The 24,634-nt window shown below is 34.7% G+C and overlaps 4 protein-coding genes across 4 annotated transcripts; 2 read left to right on the forward strand and 2 right to left on the reverse strand.

Moving 5' to 3' along the window:
- Positions 1–107: 107 nt before the first annotated feature.
- On the reverse strand, positions 108–548 carry PHYBLDRAFT_152240 (hypothetical protein; the record flags this gene model as incomplete). Its single annotated transcript, XM_018432872.1, has 1 exon — positions 108–548. The coding sequence occupies one exon, from the start codon at positions 546–548 to the stop codon at positions 108–110; it is 441 nt and encodes a 146-aa protein (XP_018284732.1).
- A 4,959-nt stretch (positions 549–5,507) lies between these two features.
- Positions 5,508–6,171, forward strand: PHYBLDRAFT_160561 (hypothetical protein). The gene is made up of 2 exons (XM_018434201.1): positions 5,508–5,706; positions 5,804–6,171. Exons 1-2 carry the CDS (start codon positions 5,532–5,534, stop codon positions 6,019–6,021), a joined length of 393 nt encoding a protein of 130 aa, XP_018284733.1. The 5' UTR covers positions 5,508–5,531; the 3' UTR covers positions 6,022–6,171.
- Positions 6,172–11,840: 5,669 nt separating this feature from the next.
- PHYBLDRAFT_99255 (hypothetical protein) lies at positions 11,841–13,314 on the reverse strand (the record flags this gene model as incomplete). The annotated part of the gene is given in 5 exon segments (XM_018444090.1): positions 11,841–12,035; positions 12,206–12,365; positions 12,424–12,495; positions 12,514–12,793; positions 13,014–13,314. Coding segments are annotated over 5 exon segments (1,008 nt in total), but the record flags the coding sequence as incomplete, so codon positions are not given.
- A 2,217-nt stretch (positions 13,315–15,531) lies between these two features.
- PHYBLDRAFT_71875 (hypothetical protein) lies at positions 15,532–17,547 on the forward strand (the record flags this gene model as incomplete). Its single annotated transcript, XM_018442552.1, has 6 exons — positions 15,532–15,635; positions 15,817–15,868; positions 16,359–16,479; positions 16,949–17,040; positions 17,203–17,254; positions 17,384–17,547. The coding sequence occupies 6 exons, from the start codon at positions 15,532–15,534 to the stop codon at positions 17,545–17,547; spliced, it is 585 nt and encodes a 194-aa protein (XP_018284735.1).
- Positions 17,548–24,634: the final 7,087 nt, after the last annotated feature.

Here is a 24,634-nt window from a genome sequence, read left to right on the forward strand (position 1 = left end):
CCTGCCTGTTTTGCCTGCCTGTGTGTGTGTGTGTGTGTGTTTGTGTTTGTGACCGACTGAGTGAGTGAGTGAGTGAGTGAGTGAATGTGTATAAATGAGGCTTTTGGTTATTTGGAATAGGGAGACTTGTGAATAGCATTCTGGATATGTTTTTGTACAATTTGGTAGGCTACAAGTTCGGCTGCGTTGTCAGTGAGCGGCTTGTCTTCGGGAGTGTTTGATGTCCACCAGCGAGTGGTTGATGGCAGCCGCAAGAGAGTACCGGGGGCAGATCTAGATCTTCTACGAACGGCCTGGTGCTTGAAAGGATGGCCTCTGGAGACATTTGATTTTCTTGCAACCTGGTCCTTGAAACGCTCGCTCATCTGCTGGTCCAAATCAATAGCATCAAGCAAGACATCAAGAGAGTTTTGCTGGCTGGGTAACAGAGGCATTGATACTGTTCGGGCATGGTTGCGGGCCACAGGTTCTTGTGCCTGGGGAGCGGCAAATCTCACTTGCTTCTGAGTTCGCTTAAAGGGTGGCAATGCGGTTTGAAGAGAATACATTTCAATTATGTGATTGCTTGAGATTTTTGCTTTTTTATATATATATAAGTGGTAAGTGGAATTGGAAAGCAAAAAGCAAATAGCAAAAAAAAAAGATGAAGAAGAAGAAGAGAAATATAATAAATAGTCCTAATATAATAATATCTTCGAGACTTATTAATAAAAATAATATATATATATATATATCTTCGGTTCTGAAGCGCCTAAACCCCCCCCCCCCCCCCCCCCCCCCCCCCACAAACCACAAACCACAAACCACCACTAATCACCCCCCACCCCTGGTCCCCTTGGAATGTATATCTAATTTTGAACCTGACCAGGCCATTTTGGTCCTTCTTCTGTTCCCCACGCCATGGGTCCTTTTTCTACTTACCATTCTTCTTCTCCTACTCTTCATCCTTATCCTTATCCTTATCCTCCGACCCCTTTGGCTTATAAAAATGTATGCTTCTTTTTTTCTTCTTCTTTCTTCTTTTATTACCTTGCTCCTTTGCGCCTTTTCATACATCCTCAACCATGCCTTTAAGAATAATAATCTTTGATTTCAACAATGAACTGACGTCACCTTTATCTTGAAGCCAAATGAAATAATAATAATAAAAAAAAAGGGCTATATACATATTAGATAAATATTTCATGATATAATATAACAATAAAAAGTGCAAAATACATAGCACATAGTACAAATTAGCCCTTCTTTTGTGCCTCTCTGGTACATCTATAAGCGCCGTCCTATTTTGTTTTTTTTCCCCTTTTTATATAATTAGATATATATTTTTTCGTCCATTTCTTATAACAATTTATTTATTTTTGAATTTGATCATTGGATCCTAGGTAACACATCTGCAAGTTCCGTTCTTGCCACCTTATTTTATTTGTGCGTGCATTTATTTATTTATTTATATTATTTAAATAAGAATCTACAGTCATATCAGTACACAAAGCACACAAAGCACACAGAAACAAGAACCAAAAAAGAATATGAATATGAATATGAATAGGCACAAGCACAGGCACAGGCACAAAATACTATAAATACACTACAAATATATATATGTATATGTATAGCACTTTTGTGTATTATACAAGTATATCATATATAAAGCACTTCAATAGTGGTGGCAGTGATAGTAGTAGTAGTAGTAGTAGTAGTAGTAGTAGTAGTAGTAGTAGTAGTAGTAGTAGTAGTAGTAGTAGTAGAAGCAGTAGCTTCTTTTATTATTATTTTAATTTCCCTTTGGATATTAGATTCTGTGTCTGTGTCTGTGTCTGTGTGTGTATTTAAATATACATAATTTATATATAATTTATACATTTGTCTACATATCTTGTATAAACCCGTTTCTTTTTTGTCTTTATATATTTTATTTTATTTTATTTTATTTTATTTTATTTTTATTATTTTACATTTTTATCTTCTTTTTTTTTTTTTTTTTTTGGTCATTGACCCATCTCCAGGATTCCCCTCTCATTCACCGAGCTTAGAGCCGATTTCAATAGATCATCTTTCGCTTGGAAATATTCCCTTCCTTTTTTCTCTTCTTTTCCTGGATTGACATTTGTTTCATCTAGTCTTTTTCTTTCTTTTCTTTTATTTCGTTCAAATGACAAAATCAATTTATTCGCCTTCTTCTGCTCCTACTCCAAATCCAATGATTGACAGTCCATTGACTACTACCAAAAACAACAATAATAACGGCATCAACCGAAATAACCACAGCCACAACCACAACCACAACCACAACCACAACAACAGCAGCAGCAGCAGTACTAGTGGTAATAATAATAAAAAGAAGAAGAAACAAAAGAAATCCAAAACAACCAAAGACGACCCTTCTTGGCCGACTCGGCAAAAGTCTGAGGAAATATGGATGTGTCGAAACAATACCGAAGAACGACAAAAGATTCGTGAATTCTGGCTACATTTAGGCGAAGAAGAAAGACGATCTCTAGTAAAAGTCGAAAAGGAAGCTGTCTTGAGAAAAATGAAAGAGCAACAGAAACATAACTGCAACTGTTCAGTCTGTGGAAAGAAAAGGTATAACAACAAACATTACTAATAGCAACATTACCATTGCTGCTTTTTCTTCTACTACTACTTCCACTACTTCCACTAGTATTAATATTAATAGTAATAGTAATACAGAGTTTCAACTTTGTTGGATATTGTTTAATATATATATATATTGTCTGGCCTACGTCTCTTTAATCTTTCCTTAGCTTTGATAAATTCTATTTCATCAGTTGATATTATATGTATGAGTGTACATACACACATACACACATACACACATAAATGTGTATATATATTGTCTGGGATATAGTATTCTAATCTTATCACTTTTATTTAGGACAGCGATCGAAGAAGAACTCGAGGTTCTCTACGACGCGTACTACGAAGAACTTGAACAATACGCCAATCATCAGCAACGCACTCGTATCTATGGAGGATCGACCGCTATTTCGGGGTACCAACAGCCCAATATGTACGATTTTGATCCCGATCAGCTGGACGAAGAAGATGAAGATTACGAAGAAATATATAATGACGAAGAAGAAGAAGAAGAAGACGAAGACGAAGAAGAAGACGAAGAATATGAAGATGAAGATGAAGATGAAGATGAAGAAGATGAAGAAGATGATGAAGAAGAAGAAGATGAGGAAGACGAGGGCGAGGATGAGGATGAGGATGAGGATGATAATGACGAAGACGAAGACGAAGACGACGAAGATGAAGAAGAGGAAGAAGAAAGACCATTCAAAACTACCGCCATTATCGATCGTAGTGGGGTTATTGACTCACGTCCTCGTAATCAATTTGCGACACGACCTCCGATGCCTACGTTTAGATATGCAGACAAATTTGGGTTTGGTAACAGTTTAACTGTGAGAGGTAACCAAATATATATATATATATATATATATATATAAAGATATAGTCTTTATCAATTAAAGTTTTTTTTTTTGATTTTTTTTCTTAGGCGGTATTCTTACTGTTGCTGATGATTTACTAAAAAACGATGGTAAGAAATTTCTTGATATGATGGAACGCTTGGCCGAAAGAAGGATGCAGCAGGAAGAAAAGGCTGGTGTGGAACAACAGGAGGGATACTATGAAGAGGAAGAGGAAGAAGACGATGAAGATGGAGACTATGAGGTCGAAGGCGAGGTAAGATATTCTCTCTCTCTATCTCTTTCTTCTCTTTTCTTTAAAATTATATATATATATAAACAATTGTTTATTACCATTAATTCAATAAAGATATCTTCTTTCATTCTGCTTATATGTCTATACATTTATTTCATTTCTCTTTTTTTTTTAAAAAAAAATTACAAGTTGAAATGGGATTTTTAGGGATGTATTTTTATTGATTTGATTTTCCTTGATGAAAATTGTACTTTCTTGTTCGTTTTTAGGATGTCAAAACAGAAGAAGAAAAGATGGAAGAAGGTCGACATATGTTCCAAATATTTGCTGCTCGCATGTTCGAACAGCGAGTCTTGACTGCCTATCGTGAAAAAGTTGCCCAAGAAAGACAGTTGTGTTTGTTAAGAGAAGAAGAAGAAGAACAGAGACAACGGGAAGAGCGTGAACGGAAGAAACAAATTGAGAAAGAGCGTAAAAGAGAACATCGGCGGTAAGCAACAGTTAATGTAATGTAGGAGTTAGATTAGGTTTCTGTGTATGTATGAGTATATATGTGTGCGTACATACATAAATACATACATATGTACGTGCGTAAATGATTGCTTTATATATATATATATATGTGTGTGTGTATAAATTTAATTGCCTTTTATTTATTTAATTAATTAATTTTAGGCAGATCAAACAACAGCAAGAAGCAGAACGATTGGCAAAAGAAGTCGAGCGTAAGAAAGAAGAAGCAATTGCCAAAGCAGAGGCCGAACGACTTTTGGCTGAAGAACGCCGACGAAAAGAACAAGAAAGGGTTCGTAAAGAAGAAGAAAGACGTCAAAGGGAAGAAGTTAGACTACGACGAGAAGAGGAAAGACGAAGACGTCTAAAAGAAGAACGTGAAAAGGCTGCAGCCGAAAGGGAACGGAAGCGTAAAGAAAAGGAAGAACAAGATAAGCGTGATTTGGCAGAAAAAGAATTGCGTGATCAGGCCGAGCGTAAACGACGTGCATTAGCTGAAAAGGCCAGACGAGAAGCGGTCGCTGCTCGAAAAGCGCTTGAGCAAAAGGAAGCCCGAGAGCGAGAAGAAGAAGAGCGATTGAAATCTCAAGACGAAATCGAATGTTTATTAAGCAAGGCATTCTACCTTCCCCCACTTGAACCTGCAAACACAACCACAACCACAACTACAGCTGCACATGTACCTGCACCTACAGCAACTTGTAACTCGGGGTCTCCTCCGTTACCGCAGACATCATTGTTTAACATGGGCGATGAAACTAGACATCAGGTTTTGATAGACACACTTGTTGGGTCATCCAGTAATACGACACAAAGAGGGGGTATATTTGGAGACTATACCCTGTCCACACCCCCCAGTCGGCATGTACCGGTTACTAACCTTTCATTTATTCCTGGATCGGTGGCTACGCATGGGATTGGAGTTGGGATTGGGATTGGTATGCATTTATTGCTTTTTGTTTTTGTTTTTGGTTTTTCATTTTTTGAATTAAATCTAACGACAATATTTTATTTATTTATTTCTTGTGCAAATAGGCGGCGGCATTGATAACAGTAGTAGTAACAGTAGTAGTAGTTGTTGTAGTAGTAGTAATCTCGCACATTCAAGCCCGGTTCCTTTTGCCATACCCGTTCCTTTGGGATACAGCTCAAGTCGGCTGCTTTCGTCTTCAGATTCCACCGCATCGTCTGCCACAAACACAATCATCACACCTACGCCTACATCCCGCCAATCCCATACTCAAATCACACCCATTGGGCAGATGCCAAACGGCCGCCGAGCATCCAGTGCCGCCACCAGTAGTAGTAGTAGTACGACTGGTATGCTCGGTAGTCCTGTTATCCAACGACCGACAAAACAGGCAGCGATAATGAAACCTAGCAGCAGTACTCGTACCCCGACAATGAAAAGACGATCGGCGACCTTGTCAGACACAGTTGAAGAGTCGACACATTCATTATTTTCAAACTTTTTATTTGGTGAGCCGAGTAATCGAGGTAAGAGATGGTTCATACAATAAATTTGAAATTGAAACTTAAAAGAGAAAGGCTAATATATCTTCTTCTTCTTTTTTTCTCTCTTTGGGCTTACTAGGTAATACAAGCACATCTGCAGGATCTTTACAGTATGAGCGAACCGCTAGAGGACAATGGATCCAGGACCATATACCATTAGATCGAAGGTTTTCAAATGACAGCGGTTTGGTATGGACAAATGGCTGGACAGCATCTTCAGTATTATCTGACAATGTACACGGTAAACTGTTTGGAGATGCCTTGGTAATGTTGAATTCCTTCCGATACAAATATTAAATCAACAATATAATATAACATAATAGCAATAATAGCAATAATCATAATCATAATTATCATCAACATAATAATAGCCATAACAATATTAATATTAATAATAAAAACAGTTAATAATTACTGTTAAAAAAAAAGATAGAAAGTTACTTTATTGACATTTATTCATTTTTATTTGTCTGTTTTTACCCATCTTATCCCTATATATATATATATATATATACTTCTTTGCTATCTATCTATCTATCTACATTCTTTTTCCAAAAAAATAATAGCCTGATAGAAATGCCCACACCCTTGAGCGAGCCTGGGTTGCCTACCAGAAACTAGAGGAAATCATTCCAGCAAAGTACTATGCAGGCCCTTCGAATCTCTATACCCTCACACAGCTGCACCTGATGATTTGTGATCTATACGTTGATTATCACATCGAAGCGCGTGAGCTTTATGAAGCCATTCACTCCTCACCTCAGAGCGGATTCCAATGTTTCAATCACCCACAGCACGGAATTGTAGTATTGTATGAACCAAGTCGTCGGGCCAATATCAGAAGTCCATATGCTGTCTCATCCATACCTCCATTCTCACCACGTTCTTTACCTCATCAAAGAGCCTTTTCTCCTTTAGGTGATTGATTAGATTTTGTGTTTTTGGGTTTTTTTTTAAAACACAGCATTAATTCAACTCCAAAAAAAAATAAAGAAAAGAAATCAACGTCCCAGATACCAGTTTTTCTATTTCAATTCCTATTCTTTGCAATAATAATATTATTATTTTTTACACACACACACATACAACACACATACATTATACCAACATAAATTTAAAATAAAAATATAGATAAGATATTGAACCAATTATTCGTTTTTCTCAATAACAAGAAAAGATTCCTATTTATGTTGTTGTTTTAAAAGAAATATCCATATATATTTTTTTCCTTGTTCTTCTTATTCTTTCAAGCAGGTAAATTTGTGATAAAAACAAACAAACAACAACAACAAAAAAAAAGAGAGAGAGAGAGAGAGAGAAAGGAAATTTTGAGACTATGATACAAAGCGAAGATAAATACAAGGACAATAAACAAGAAAGATTGGAGATAAAGAAAAAAGAAAAGAAAAAAAAAGTGTGTGTGTGTGTGGCGAAAGAATATAATTAAAAGAAGAATGATTTTTTTGGATTTTGATTTTTTTTTTTGGAAACTTCCTTTTATTGGTTCCAATATTGCTGCTGTTGTTGTTGCTGCTGCTGTTGCTGGCGACCAGCTGAAGGAGGTTGAGTCTGGGGTTGAGGATGCTGCTGGTACTGTTGAGGGTACTGCTGATAAGAGAACATCTGGGGTTGTCCAAAGTAGTTGGGGTTACCCATTTGATGATATTGCTGTTGCTGCTGTTGCTGCTGTTGCTGCTGCTGTTGCTGTTGTTGCTGCTGAGTCTGTTGAGCCTGCTGAGTAGGCTGCTGATGCTGGGGATTGGCCATGTGGCCTTGCTGTGGGGTAGTTCCACTTGCATTCACGGCTCCGTTTGACTTGTCGTACTTGGTCGATGTCTGGGGAACCTGAGCCTGCTGTGCCTGTGTCTGGGGCTGTTGGCCTTGACCCTGACCCTGACCTTGAGCTTGAGGTTGTTGACCCTGCTGAGGTTGCTGTTGACCCTGCTGCTGTTGTTGCTGAAGACTCAAGAATCCCTGGAGTTGAGGGTTGGTGCTATATGATGACTTATGGTAATCATGAAGTCCACCGGCACTGGCACCAGCACCGGCACCGTTACCACCAAGGTGTTGCTGCAGACCACTCATGTCGTCGTATCCAGTCTGGGATTGGCTGTAGAGATGCTGAGAGTGGGTAGCGTAAGGAGATCCAGCATAAGGCGAAGAAGGCTTTGCGGAGTGTTGTTGGTACATGCTAGGGTACATGCTCTTATTCATAAAGGGCTGGCCGTAAGCAGACTGCTGGTAACCACTGTACTGGTTAGGCATGTAATAGTACTGGTAGTAAGGCAAGTTGGTCGGGTACATCTGAGCCTGTTGAGGGATAGCGTTTTGGTTGGCAGCAGTAGAGTGCTGGCTAGTACCATCCTGACCGTACTTGTCTCTGGCCTGGTAAGTGCTTGCAGAAGTAACAGAAGGAGAGTGGCTGAATGCGGCAGGATCGTAGTAACCCTTTATTGTTATAAATCCACGCAAACATAATTAGTACGACATAAGAAAGTGCACGCCTATTATATACAATCGAGAATCCAATACACAGACCAACACATTATTTCTCTCTCTCTCTCTCTTTCACTCTTTTCTCGTTATCTCCCTCTCTTTTTTTTACCATTGCAGCGGCAGCTCTCTGGGCTTCACTTCCGTAGATGCTGTAGTCTGGGAGATTACCAGTCATGGGGTTCATGCCAAAACCAGAAATACCAGTGGGAGGCTGGTTGGGCAAGTAAGAGCTGTAGGCAGAAGTGAGATGATCCATACCACCGAATTGCTGTTGTTGCTGCTGCTGCTGTTGAGGGATATGGGGATGAGATTGCTGTTGGGCCTGGGCTTGAGCCAAAGCTTGAGCTTGTGCCTGGGCAGCAGCCTGGGCCTGAGCTTGTGCGGCAGCTTGTGCGGCAGCCTGAGCTTGAGCAGCGGCCTGAACTTGAGCAGCAGCGGCGGCGGCAGCGGCGGCGGCCTGTGCAGCCTGTGCCTGCTGCTGTTGTTGAGCTTGTTGCTGTGCTTGAGCGGCAGCAGCAGCTTGAGCAGCCTGTGCCTGTGCTTGTGCCTGTGCCTGTGCAGCAGCAGCAGCGGCAGCGGCTTGTTGCTGTGCTTGAGTGGTAGCAGCTTGGGCCTGTGTGGTACTCGAGCTAGATTGAGTAGACTGAGTTGTAGCGTGGGTCTGGGGTTGAGGGGAGGTTGATTGGGTAACTTGGATGACTTCTTCTTTAAGGTATGAGACGGTGGGAGTAAATGGTGCTTCGGCAGATTTTTGGGCGCTTGGAGAAGAGGCTCCAGCCTCAGCAGAAGCATCTTCCGAAGATGGTGCTTGTGTCTGTGTTTCGGGTTCTTTTGCAGGAGATGATTGTATCGATGTCGTGGTCTGGGTTTCAGGCTGACTAAGGGTGGGTTTGTAAGAGAAGGTAAAAGAACAAAAGAACAAAAAAAAGGGGGGATTACGCAATATACATATAGTAATGTCTTTTAGTATACATGATCCAATTTCTGCACACAATTCTCTTTACTTTTTTTTAAAAAAAAATAAAGAAGTAAAACAAACTCACATACACATACACATACACACACACACACACACACACACACACACACACAAGTACATGCTATTATGATACTTACATTGATTCCTCCACTGGCAAAGAGATGATCTCGATTGACTTTCCAGTAACTTCTAAACCCTCATCTTCTTCCAAACTCAGACTACCAAACTTCACACCGACAGTTGCCAGTGTAGCACTGTTACTGGGCAAAACTACTGGTTCCTCTTGCTTCAAGCGGCGTACATTATGCTTGCTCTTGTTAAAGACAGGCTCTTCTACCGGTTCTGGTTCTTCCTGTTCTTTCTCGGGTTCTTCTTGCTTAAGCTCTGGCTCGGAGGGAATGGGATCACTTGACCATCCATCCGCTGCTGGATTCTGCTCATCTACTACGGATGAGCTCCATTCGTCTTCTTTTTCTTTTTCTTCCTTCTTTGGTTCTGGTTTGGGTTGTGTCCTATACGCACAGAGTAGAAAAATAATAATATACGCAAACACACATACGCACACACATAACCAATAAATTATTAAATATATATACACATATAACATATATATAAAAGAAAAACACATACTTTAACAAACTTGCCCAAGTCTTGGGTTGTTCTATGGGGGCACTTTGTTCAGATACGGACTTAGGTTCAGGAGCGGGAGGTTCGGTAGAAGATGAGGAGGAAGCGGCGGTTGTGGTTGTGGTAGTGGTTGTTGTTGTGGCAGTGGTACTGGAAGTAGCGTTCCAAGAGGAGGTTGAGGATGCCCATTCAGTGGACGAAGTGATCTTTGCGTCCCAGCCAGACGCGTCTTCCTGTGCTGGTTCTTCTGGGGTGTCATGCTTGGGTGTGGAAGCAATCGAAGCCCATGAACCACCATTGTCAGTCGTTGGATAGGTAGAAGGCTTTGTTGGTCTTGGCCATGCGGCTGTTTGAGTAGCTGGTTTGTTTGTACGAGCTGGCTTTGGTCCTATATAGAAGAAGAGAAAGATACGCATTAGACTATCTGTTCACAGTTTTGTAAATATATAATTATATATGTATATCCTCTTCTTGTATACAGACACACACACACACACACACACACGCAGCACTTTGTTCCCTGTCTCCTTTTATTCTCTCTCTCTCTTTTTTAATGAATATTCACAAAGTATTTTGGTGTTTTTGGTGTTGTTGTTGCTGTTGCTGCCATAGTTGTTCTCACGGTGTATAATACAATTCAATGGTATTATTTATATATATTTATATATAGTTTACCTCTTCCGCTAGACTTGGTCTTGTCATTAAATCCTCTTGCAGGAGGACGGTCGTGCTCGGTTCTCTGATATGAAGTAGAGACTTGGGCTGATGCGACATTGGTCGGCTGCTTTGCCTTTTGTCCATTCTTTGACTTTTTTGTCTTGACTTCACCCCATTGGCTTGCATGGCCTAAAATAAATAAAGAAAGAAAGAAAGAAAAGGTTTTATTTTAGAAGAAGAAAGAATTAAGATTGTGGTGCAAAGACCAAAATAAAAGAAAGAAGTAAAAACGCGCGTTTCAAGTAATTATTATTGTTATTATTAATATTATTAGTATTCTTTACCTTCACTGATGCGGTCAATTGTCAATACAAGATCACCATCTGCATCTTCGATAGCAAACAAAAGGTCATCGTCTGTCCAGTCAGTGAATAGTTCTTTAAGAGTAGATAGCTGGGAGCCGTATTTAGACTTGAGTTTCTTAAAGTCGTTTTGTTCAGTAGTTGCGGCCCGTCCTTTGGCACCTGTCGATTGTGTTCGTGTTTCGTATGAAGTCATGGTATTATTTTGGTTTTTCTAAACAAGTTTATAGATGAAAGAAATAAAAGGGAAAACCCCGAGTAAGAAATAGGGAGTTGATGTTTTTATATAATATGTATGTATATTAAGATATATATATATATATATATTAATATATTAATATGTACGTATAGATGTATGTATGTATGTGTGTATAGAAAATATGAAAGTGTATTTAGGTGACGAAACTTGTATAACTACACACACACATACGCATACACATGTCTATATATATGTGTGTGTGTGTGCAATATTATTCGTATTTATATACTTGATATCTATATCTATATGCGTAGGCGTATGCGTATATATATATATATATATATATATATATATATATTGTGTGTGTGTGTATTTACGTTGTTGTTTTAACGGGAAAGGTCTTTCTTTTTTTTCTCAATCTCTTCTTGCCAAAAAAAAATTGAAGATGAGTCAAGGGCTTGATGAGCTGATGCGAAAGAAGAACAAGGAAAAAAAAAGGGAGGATAGGAAAAGGAAGAAGTAGTAGTAAAAGAAGAACAAAAAGGAAAAAAAAAATCAAAACAAAAATTAACTCTATATTTCGGGCTTAACAAATTATACAAATGTTTTTTCTACTATAAAAACCCATGGGCTCCCAAAGGAAAGCTAATCGGGTGTTCAAGTCCTTTGAGACTAGATGATGGTTTTCTTACATGCAAGACACACCTTGTCGTTTGGCCAGCAAACGCGTCGTCTCTGTCGCGTCATGCTCTTGTTCTTGTACAACAGCAACACTAGCAATAGGGTTCACACACCATGACAAGAATACCACTCCAACAACTGTCAATGATACTCCCACCAAAACACACACGAGCTGCCACCATTGTAAGCGGTCCCATTGGTCGTAATAAACCAGCCCATTAAACAGCGTTGACACATTAAACGCACAAAAGGAGAGCGGCACCAGCATCACGGTGTCACACAGTCTCAAACCCTTGTTGAGATAGAATAACTTTTGTACAATAAAATAAATATATATTTACACATAAAATAAAATGGAACAAGAGACATCTTGCATATTTTTTCTTTTTTCTTTTTTCACAAAAGCAAAGCCAGATGTCTTGTTCCATTTTGGTTTCCAATTGATTTTTTTCTGACTGACCATCTTACACATTATCTTACCTGTAATATGGCAGTAATGACCATCATTGCCAGTAATATCCATGTGAGTGCATACTGGAGCTGGTTTTCCTTGTAAACGACGGTGAGGATGATCAACTCAACCCCGCTTTTGGCAAACAGCAAACTCTGACTGCTCACACAGCCCCCAAGAATACCATAACTAAAATAAGATAAAAATACAAATATCGTATGAATTCACAAGCAAATCAACCAATCACAGAAAATTGACTCGTTCTTGTTTCGCTCTACTAAAATATGTGTGTATATTTATATTTACATTTATATTATTACTATTACTATTTTATTACCTCATGCCAATATATGTCTTTAGATCCACTAATCCTAATGATCGGATACCCAAAAGTCGCTTCGAAGGTGGCCATTCATCCAAATCAAGAGAACCATACCGATAATCGAGATATTGTGTTATTAGCATCATTAACAACAACCCTGACTCTAGGATGCCAAAATAGATTATAAAGGTAGGCCTTTTGTATAATAGAATCAAATCGTCCAGGCTGTGGTTAGGTTCATTAATGATCCCAAAGAATCCAACCAACAGTGCACCGGTGACAATTAACATCGTACCTTTTATACATATAGATATATACACATTATATACATATATATACAAATATATACACACATACAAAAAAAAAGAGATATATAAAAAAAAATTAAGCTTTTTTTTTTCTGGATTGTTTTTCAATGGTTACCATAGCAACGAATTATTGAAATATAGGTCATTCAAATATGTTCAATTCAATTCGATTTTCTGGTTTTTTTTCTTCTTCTTTTTCTTCTTTACCTAGTATGCTTCTTTGGGTCAATGGATCTCCCAGGACTAGTCTAGCTGCGACGGTGTTAAAGACAAGATTCATGGCACCAATCGGAGCCAGTATGACGATAGGTAGGTATCCGATCGAAAACACAGAGCCAATGATATTCGCGACCATGTATGATCCAAATGCAGCCACCCAGAGCGGTCGTTTGTAAGCACTTATCCGCAGTTCTTTCGGAAACAAATCATTGAGTATGTGAGACTTGCGTTGATAGGCCATTGAAAAAGCTTGGATGAGGTTCGTTATCACTGAAACTCCAAGGCCGATCCAAAAGGACATTGTGTATTGAGATTCTAATGTTGAGATTACGGACATTACGATCAAGCAGAAAAAAAAAATAAGAAATAAGGAAAGTATGAGTATAGCTATATATAAAACAAGAAGAGAAGGAATAAAGAAGAGAAAAGAAAAGGAAGAGAAAAAAGAAAGAGTACTAGGGGGTTGGAATGGACAAAGTCTGATTAACCAGTAGTAGTATATCACGTGCATAGACACCTGTGCATTAAAGGGATGTCAAATAAAGCTAGGCAAAGCACAATGTGTAAAATGAAGGAAGGAGAGATGTAAGTTGGGAATATGAGCGCATTCTGTGCAAAGGGGGAGTATTTAAAGACCATACTTAAAAGCCTGGTGCATTGAACAGTATTCTTATTTTACTTTATTTCTATATACGTATTAGACACACGTATGGACTGGTATTAAGACATTTCTTTTGACAATGACAACATGTCTATTTTGTGTAATTTGTCTTTCAGAAGTGGGAAAATAATAAGCTAGGAAACTAGAATTCATTTGTTAATATTAATGGCAGCCTTTGAATATCCTTTATATACTTGACACAAATATTCATAAAAATAAACGGATATTAATTGATAGAGAAATTATTTTGATATCAATATCCAATTACTGAATATTGATTCCAACTTCGTCCAATATTGGCTTGGAAACAAATTATTTCAAAAAAGGAGGAAAGCCTGTGAACCTATAGTTTGCAATATCAACTCTCCTTTGATAATACACAGTTTGACAAATGAATTCAAACATGTTTCTGACTAGGTTGGATTGACACCTTTTGTATGTAACAATATATACATTTTGACAGATCTATAAATACTAATATTAATCCAAAAAATTGAAACACTCAACACATAATTGGGTGGTCCAAAAAAATAATAAGAAAATGAGATGGATCTCTTTTTATTTCAGAATTTTGACAATTCGATTTCCAAGCACAGTACCACAAAAGGGCGTCCATGATTCTAATAGAATGAAAATATGACGACAAGATTTTGTACGTTTGCCAACAATTGGTTTGACAATTATACACGAGGCTGTGAGAAAAAAAAGTGTTTCATTGATTATTATTATTATTTTGTAGTAATAAAAATAGTTTATCAGATGACTGAAGATATTCAATTCTTATTAATTCATTATTAGTATCGTGCATTTCTTATTATCATTTAGCATTAATATAGATTTGAAATGTTCAAAAATATATGTTGATATTTTTTAGATACTTCTTATATTTATCTTACTTTACAGTGTAAGCATTGATCGAATCTGATTGACTTGTAATATATATATATATTAAAAGGAAATTTCAATACCGACAACAAGAATAATAATGAATGACTGGTCAGGATTTATATATTCGATCAAGACTTACCAGTATCATTTAGATTTCCAAAACCAAAACCAAAAAAAAAAAGAAAAAAGGCGTTTCATGGCTTAATTTTATTTTCACTTTTTCAGTCTTTTCAGTCTTGGTATCATTCTAGAATAAAATCCTAAAAGCCGGCCAATTGAACCACCAATATATATAAAAGGATTCTGTGTAAAATATAGTCGTAGGACAAGAATATAAAAACCACTTTTTTTCTGGTATTTTCAGTCCTGTTATAGTCTAACCTTAACTATATCTTACATATTGGGTATTACAGGTAGCTTAAGATCTACACACTATTCAAAATCTAATAAAACAAAGATATCAAGTCAAAACGAGTATATAGATATCGTAATAATCAGCATCCCATCCTTCTGTTTTTTTTTCTTTACTAAAACTTGCAAAGATAAGACACTATATTCATTTATACGGCATTATAGCTCAAAAAACAAAAGTAGGTTTTCAATACTCACTCTTGTCTCACCTCTCGTCTGCAATGTTCTTCTAGCATTTTTTTTTTTAAAAAAAAAAAACTTAAAATACATCACAAAATATTCTCACGCAGTAAAAAGAACGTAACTATTTATCAAAAGTCATATTGGATATACCCGGTTATAACCAGGTCGGAAAATTCTCTCTTCATATTACAACATCTGCAAATTGAATAGCACAGGTTAACCTCTCCGAAATATTACCATCAGGTCTTAATTGATAAATTATATACCAAAAGCCCAAGACAAAAGTAAGGAAGATATTACACGAATGATGTTCAGATAGTAAGAAAACATGTTCTCCAAAATAAATATATTAGCTCATCTAGAATGATTTATAAGAAAAGTCATAGAATCATAAAGACTTTTTGTAATACTATCTTTAAAGACCATGTCAAGTTAAATTCAGTATTAGAGAGCAAAGATATGGACAAGTATTAGAAGTGTACTTAAACTTTTCAAGATATTACCGGAAACACAAAGAATATACCTTTGATAACACTCTTCAGATAATTCTTAAGAGTGAATCTCTTCTTTTTCTGTGATATTATCTAACTGCTGTTTACACGGACGGATCATTTAAAGCTTTCCGAGATGGATCCTATTTCTTTTTAGCTCTTTATATGCATTGATCAAAGGTGAACAGTTTCAAAGTATTTATCTATACGTAAGTACAATGATGTGTATAAGTATAATGTATTGTTCAACTTTCTGTAACTCGATACGGTTGAATGGGTTTTATAGCAAATCTATTTCAACAATTCGTCATGTAGGCGATTACTTAAATTATATGTGATTCTGATTTTACCCAATATGTAGGTTGATAAACACTAAGCTGTTCCTTTTTTTTAAAGCAGCTCAATTGCGATTAAATACATGCATAGTGTACCTGGACAGCTAAGATTGTGTGTCTTTGATCTTCACAATACCCACAAGCATTAACACCATCTTGAGATCAAATTTCAATATGCAATCTGGTATCCCAGATCTAGTCCTTTTTCTTTTTTCTTTACTACTTGCATCATAAAACCATAAATTGAGCCCTCGGTTTTAACCTTTCAATAAATCTCCAATAGATCCGCCCTTTATCTTACTATAGTGAATTAATTACAACAAACTTAAAATGTAAACACATTAATTAATTCATTAAAAAAAAGTTTACACTAAATTTGTACTTTTATATTTTGATTATCCTCAGTCATAAAGCAAAATCATTGGATAACGAAATATATAAGAAACGTACTTATGCTTTCATTAAGTACACCCCCGGTTCCCCCTGTAAGATAAAATCAAGTGTCCATAATCCCGTCCCTTCAATCAAGCTTAATCTTATTCTTTTTAGTCTAATTGGCAATGGATGAGAGCTGGTTAATCAAAATCAGCAATCTTATGGAGACGACATTTCTATCTAATCAGACTAATCAATTGTGACTACATTTCCGAATCCCAGTGTCTTTCTCTAATCCTTCAGGGCAAAATGGAGTGTCCTTAAAAAAACACAATATATTCATTGTATGCATTAGACTTACTATTTGTCCTCAAAATTTGTCTTTATCTATCTCTCGCCAGGCATCCAACTCTCATTATTTTAAGAGCCATAATCTGCATTTTGGCAACTCAATAATAAAATACTGTCTCATGCAAAAATCAAATTCTGTACATTCAATTAATAGCAGTTTTCGTCCTAAATTTAGACTTGACAATAAAGAAATAATAATAATTAGTCCCAAATACACTATATCAATAGCCAGTTATGCAGAAGATCATAAGAAGTTGTTGCCATTAGATTGTGGCGCAATCTTACTTGATATTTCACTATTTATTATCCTTACGCACACCGTATATTTCTCCTTCTTTCACCTATATATATTCTCACAGTTTGATAGCACCAACTGGTAGGTAATCCCCATCCACTATTATTTGGAAAGTACAAAAGAACATCGTTATGAATATTTTGTATCCTGGGTGATATTAATTATTATAAAAAGAACGGACCCTTAGGAACCAGGTAGAGTTATTCCATGCCGTCAGAAATGTCATGATTTGTGGTCCGGTAGAATCAAACTGTCGTCTCCTACCAGAAAATGTCGTCTCCTACCAGAAAATGTCGTCCCCCCTAGAATTATCGATCAAAATCGGCTGGCATTTTTTTTTATAAAAAAATTTAATTTAATAATAATAGTCACACTCTTGACCGTTCTGATCTGTCCACACCAAGTTAGTGCGGACAGACTGAAAAGTTCAAAAGTTCGAACATTAAAGCGGTATTATTTGATTTGTTTAAAAAACAAGATCAAAAAAGATCAAACATCTCTGACAGCATTATCTTCTTCCGCTGGCAATTGAATTGAAAAGAAGGTTGTACTTTTGATGGAAGAGATGTGGGACGGCGAACAAGGCCAAGAAAAACTCGCAATAATCTTTTTTCAATTGTCCAAATCAAGTATCTGCCCACAGATAATAACAAAGTGGCACTTCAGTCTCTCAATGAATATCCAGTTCTCATCGGCTGAAAAAAATAAACACTGATACTAGAAAACTCTTTAGCACACGCCAAAGCCCTAAATGTTGCTGTGCACCTGGAGAATTCCTAGCTGTACTGAATCCCTACACTGCTTTACTTAATAGAGAAAACAACCAAAAAAAAACACAGGCTGCTTTCATATGTTCATCCAATTGAAAGTGGACAACGAAAAAAGAACTTTTGGTGAAAACAACTAGTTTGTTTTTTTGATACAATTTTCTCTTGAGAGATAATAAATGAGATGTTTCTGTCGGTAAATGATTTGATCAATATCCAAAAAAAAAGTTGAATATGTGGATCTTAATTTGCTACACCATCCTGCTTATAGAAAGAAAGTAAAGAAATGGTAAACTTGGTCAATTCTGACTTTTAGCTAATCTGCTCTATTTGATATGCTAATAGAATTAAAATAGCCTTTTAGATATACATTGATCCTAATACATTAGAACCGTCAATATCCAAGTTACAACTGACAATTTAAGCAAACAAAATATTAACTTTAAACAGTCATTGTAACATCACTTTAAGTATTTAATTATCATGTATGAACTAGTTGTTCTATGAATTATATTATTAAATATTTCTACAGTCAGCTGTTTGTCTACTATTCCGTCTTTGTGTTTTTTTGGGCTTTTACCTGAAAAAATAAAAAAAAAAGCTATACCAATTGAGATAATGTAAAATACACATTTCAGCACCAACCGGAGTACTTTAAAAAATCAAACTTTCTATACACGCATTCTATTGCACACAGTGATAACTAAGGGTAAAAAACATATTCCTCCAGGTTTACAATCAAATAAAACAGCAATAGATACTCACTCATGAAGAAAACATCTCAATTACCTTAGCAAACTCCAAGTTTATACATCGGTTTTTACTTCTTGTGAATGCAAAAGTCACAATACATAAGTTGAAAGTAAATGTGTTTATTTCCGTCAAGCCACCATAGTAAGGTTCCCGTTATTGATGGCTTCTCTGAAAGGTCAAACTTATTAGCTTCCACGCATTTTTTCTGTAAACATGCGCCTGACTTACTATCTACTGTAATTTTTTTCTTCCAGTTGATACTACTAGTTATCAGTCTAAGATGTGTGTGAAGTATCCACACTCCTTTACCCCAAGTTTATGAGTTAAAGAGTACATCGAACTTATTGTTCTTTCAAATAAATCAATAATGTAGTGCTGTCTATTTAGGTTAGAAGTACCATATAACAAAAAGTGAGATATTGTTTTCTATAATTTAAATGAATGATATTAATGTCTCTCTAAACAATTAACATTTATGACTCTTCGAATTCGTATTAGACATGGGCTTTACAAATGCCTAGTAAATATTCCTGGTTAACACTAATGACTTTCGCAAAAAGTGTATGTTGCTTGTGCTATAAAATACAAGTTCAACAACTTTATTGGGGAACATTCGTTCCTTTCCAAGGTCAAAGAGATACTCTAGAAAATAATAAATAATGTACGCATACTATATAGTTTTGCACAGACACTTGGTTCTGACATGTATTGGAATAATTGGATAGAATTTTTTCCAGATAAATAGTTACATTTTTTCATATAAAATATTATCACCATATAAATAGTAGAAGTAGCAAATAATATCGCTTTCTCAAAAATTATTTAGAATAGAAACACAAGTATATAAGCGTTTGAAGAAGACACCGTTTGATTAGTATAAGTAATGCTTTCATTGAAAAAAGCTCCAAATATTCATATGAAAATAAGGGAAACATAAATGCTAAGTATGGTAATAAAGAAAAGTACTATAAATTATAAAGGCAAAATAAAAAGAGAGAGGAATCTTGAAAAGAAAATACAAATCTCAAAGGGGAATGTTATATTTACGTGTAATAAATATTGGGACAACAAGTACTTTGAGGCCATTTTTATTGTTTACGAGATGTTCAGTCAAATATAATTATCTTAATAAAAGTTATTTTTAGCTATGATATTTACAGTTATCGGGATATATCAAATCACATTGGATACAAATTATCGCAGCATATTTGTAATAATAGTTTAAGCACTTCTTGAAGATGATCCAATGGTGAATCAAACATATTGCTATTATGTTTCAGATAGGAGCTTCATATTGTATAATCATTTATATCAACATATTTGACGGGTACTTCTGCCTGTGTTTGTATATTAAAGTACCCCAAATAAAAATAATAAAACAAAGCAAAAACTGATACGTGCAGGATAATAAGTCATATGTAGATATTACCTTTTTATAACAGCTTCTTTTTTAATCTTACACCTTTCATCGCACAGATGCTATAAAAGATCTCTGTAAGATAATTATATACTTTTTAGCTTGTAGTGCCGAGTAAAATTTCTTTGAATTATCAAATAAACAAAAGGTGTATCTTTGATGCATACATTAATACTGAGGTATTCAGGACTGTTTATGGGTTAGCATCTCAACATATAAAAAAGTAGATATTGTGAGAGTGTTATTTATTAAATCAAAAAATGATATTGGTTATATCTGCTACTATTAAAGTCTCTGTAATTCAAATCGTTGTTAAGTAATGATTCATTTACATTGTATGAGCGTATAGTGACCATGTGCCTAGCTTGTAACAGTTCCAGAAATTGTTGACTTTTCAGGTTCATTTGCAAAAACAAGCCAATTTCTGGTTGTGGAATCTGTATTTCACTCAATTATGATGTGTATATCACAAATACACAAAGCATAAGAGATAATTGAGTTCACACACGCACAAACATACACACACACACACATATATATATATATACTAACATTTTTTTGTCTTTTTGTTATTATTATTTTTTAAAGAATCAGAGTATTGAATCATTGGTAGCTTTATAAGCCACTATTCCAAGGTATTTTGTTGATAAGATACAACGTCAATCAATGATAGTTAGAACAATCCAATTAACACAGTACCTATGAAAGACTACTACAAAATAGCTGGAATATATAAGATATCTTAAATAGCTCAACAAAAATGAATACAGTCATATTATTATTCTATTGCCCATGCTCACAGTCTCTTATTCTCTATCTCGACCTCTAAGTGTATAGCTATTTTATTATCCCTCCCATTATTATCAAAGAAAGTCATCACAATAAAATTGAAACGAATATCACCATCATCTTCATTTCATAAAATATATTGTTATGGCAAGGAACATGACAAAGAGGTAATAAACACTTCCTCCAAAATCTTGAATAACAAGTTTGTACTCCTCTCCTCTTTTTGTTGCACCCAGCTAGTAATTTTTCACATTCCAAATTTTTTATTGCTGTATTCTACCATGTTTGTTTTAGTTTTGACATATACTATTTCCCAAGTCGTTTTCTGTTCGAATTTAGCTCTATTTATTTTTATAGAATTAAGAAGTATTATATATTTGCTTTACTTATTTGTAAAGAGGTCCCTGTGAGATGTGTGCTTTTGTATACTTCATCCACTACTTGTTTCCTGAACTATAGAAATGCGAAGCAAATCCAAGATCATTATAAAGTATATAAAAAACATAAGCGACTTGTGAATTTCTATATTGAATGACTTCAATAGAATCTCATTATTTCTTTAAACCTTTCGATAAAGCAATATTCAAAAAAAAAACCTGAAAAGCAACAGAATCGGAATTAACTTTAGCGACTTTCTTTTATATGTGTGGTGATATAGACACTCAACTGTTAGATTTATTACATATAAGAATATATTTGTACTGGGTTAGCTTAGTTGCAATCACCTTAACAATACATAGAATATAAATATAAATGATTTAGTAACCAGACCAATAATTATTACAATTGAGATACACAAAAAATATTTAAATAGGGAACAATAGTTACTGCGAGAATGTTGTTTGTTTAAGACAAAAAATCATAGCTGTTTATGTATATATCTGGCTCCCTAATTTAAGATCTTATTCGGGTATTAGTTAGCTATTAGTGAAGCAGTGTGAAATGTATGAGTGCTTCATGTGTGTTACGCCCTGGAGATGGGACTGTGCCAGGTTTATTAGCATTCTTAGTATCCGTTTTTGATTATGGAGTTTGTATTTTCCTCAAATGTGGTGCGTATACCACAACAATTATTAATGTAGATATTATGTTAAAGATTTGTAAGATAATTATATGATACTGTCAGACAAACTATGTTAAAGTTACATGGAGCTAAATTAGCAAAATTTGTAAAGCTTTAATGCAAGAGAGAAAAAATAACTAGCTGCTAAAGAATTACACTTTTACTGAAAATTATTGGTGCACAAATAAAAATCAATTTGGTGTACCAGCAAAAATCGATTTGGTGCACCAGCAAAAATCGATTTGGCGGAAAAATAAAAATTAATTTTGTACAAAACTAAAATGTACCAAACGTATCAAAACAGATGAACTAAGCAGAGAGATCATATGAAAAAATGCATCGAATTTATCTTTGTTTGTGTGCCAAATCAATTAATGTTTTTGCACCAACACTTTCTGAAAAGAGTGTATGCTATATGACTTAATATAATAATTATAACACCAACACTAGTTAAGCAGTAAATATACTCTTATAGCCAAATATAGCAGAAGAAAAAAGCCTTAAGAAACTAAGATATAATGATAAGAGCATATCGTATTTTCTTATAAAGAGACACTTTTTGTTTATGAGTAAGAAAAAATTATATACAGTCTCGAAGTATTTCTATATGTCTCCTATTACCAAGTTCATTGTTTTCAATTATTTTATAACTGAAATACCACAATCCGGATTTCAAAAATAAAACTCTTATTTTGTAGGGATACCAAACTTTTCGGTTTCTCTTTAGTGTTGTGATTGAAGGCTAATAAGAAGTTGCTTTTAAAGAAAGATTCGAATGAAAAACAAAAATTTATAAGAACTCGTATAGGTTCCATTTAATAAGAAAAATTGGTCATATCAAAATTTGACCAGGTTTCTACACTGAACTACTACTGCTATTTATATTATTTTGGGTCAGGAAAATTATGACTGAGTCTGGTAATTGATCTTAAATGACCATTAAATATAAAAGCTTGATTTTTGAATAGTGGCCCATGATGGGTTGGTTATGTAGTGTAAATGTTCAACTCAGTGATAAGAAAATGAATATGGGTAGAAAGACAATTTTATTAAGAAAAAAAATAAAAAAAAAACTATTTAACTACTTTGATACAATCTTCAAGCTATGTCACTACTTCAAAGTTCACTGCGATGAGTCATACAAGAAACATCAATGGATATAATCAACTGTGTCAATAGTTTGTATACAACTAATTATATATATGCGTGTGTAGTCCCAATGGAATGTTAATGAAAATATTAATAACATTTGTCTGTGAGTTATAATTATCCTCTTTCTAATTCATTGATATATCCCTTATTATGGTGATATCTTTATATAAAATATAAACACTTATGTACACAATAAATCCATGTGTTACAAATCTTTGATTGGAATAGCTGTGGACTAATATTTTATTCCTTCCAACTTATTCGCAATTACAGTAGTACTCAATACTCATTTGCAACATTCTCTTCTAATAAAAAAGCAAAGCAAAAAATAATGACAGACATGCTTTTAGAAATAAAAGAAGAAGAAAGAAACAATATAAAGTTAAAATATTATCAAGATCTCCTGTGAAAAGAGCAGTGAAAGACAGAATTAAAACAATGTATTACAAAACTAAAAAAACAAATAAATTATAACCGCAGCTTGAATTGACCCAAATTTATACCTTTTGTACTTTATGTAATTCAACCAAATTTTTGATTATCTTGCGTTCTAATAATTCGTTTTTGCTGAAAACAAGTGCATTAAAGAGCTAGAGACAATAAAAAACGAGTATGCTAAGAGATGCGGCGGACTTTTAATTATATCGAATTTTCGGAGTTGGAATTAGCTCGAAAATGGAAATCCGACACTCACTCCTGCAGTGGGAAAGTGATGTTTTCAGTCTCCATTTGAGTAGTATTGAAAGACAGAACATATACCATTTTATCAGACACGGATTTGATATGAAATGTCAATTGGGGCAATACGCTCCCTGATCAGAAATTATAAGGATAGACCAAGAACAGAATATATCTTTATTATTATAGTTGTATCTTGTCAGGTTTAATAAAATATATATATTTCTTTGATTTATATGAGATTTTGATATAAATTTAACTGAAATATAACAAACAGTAAAAATCTTATCAACTATGAATTTAATATTTTTAGTTGATGTTGTAATAACAAGATTTATTGGAAAATAATAAAAAACATATAACAACTTATTGAGAATTAATAAGAGTTCTATTGAAGCTATTATAGATATATTATATTTGTGTTTCTGTGTTTTATAATTTATAAATTATAAAAACAAATGTTTATAATAAATAGTAATAATAATAATAGAGAAATTTAACTTTTTTGTTTGATTATTAAATTTTAACCTTTTTGTTTGATTATTAAATTTTAACCTTTTTTTACACCTTTTTTTATTTCATTAAATTAAATCCTTTTTAATATGTGTTTATTTTATTTATAGATAGATAGCCTTTTTTCCTTTTCATTATTTTCAATGTTTATTTATTTCTGTAGAGATTACAGAAGACAATATATGTGCAACTTAGATAAAATGAGCCTTATAATGTGTTGAACCTAAAAAAATAAGTAAATATATATATGCTTCTCTTTAAAGTTGCTCTTTGTACACAATAATTTCTAAAAGAAACCACGGGTTGATGCCTACAGACAGGGCTTTATAATTAAGAGAAAGCTAATTACATAATCCAAAAATATTATATAATTGTCTCTTGTCCCTAACAAGGTCATAATTTAGAAAATTAATAGACTTCCCTAGGTTACAACTAGCTATTGATCAACAGAAATCTTTAAAACATAAAACTCAAATATTGCTATAAG

This window comes from Phycomyces blakesleeanus, assembly GCF_001638985.1.
Source record: "Phycomyces blakesleeanus NRRL 1555(-) unplaced genomic scaffold PHYBLscaffold_34, whole genome shotgun sequence".
NCBI classification, from domain to species: Eukaryota; Fungi; Mucoromycota; class Mucoromycetes; order Mucorales; family Phycomycetaceae; genus Phycomyces; species Phycomyces blakesleeanus.

What these genes read in the sequence shown, in the direction of transcription:
- PHYBLDRAFT_160561 (XM_018434201.1), top strand. Translation starts at nt 5,532, where the DNA reads ATGCTCGGTAGTCCTGTTATCCAACGACCGACAAAACAGGCAGCGATA. An exon ending in TGGTGAGCCGAGTAATCGAG is followed by an intron (nt 5,707 to 5,803) that starts GTAAGAGATGGT and finishes TGGGCTTACTAG; the next exon opens with GTAATACAAGCACATCTGCA.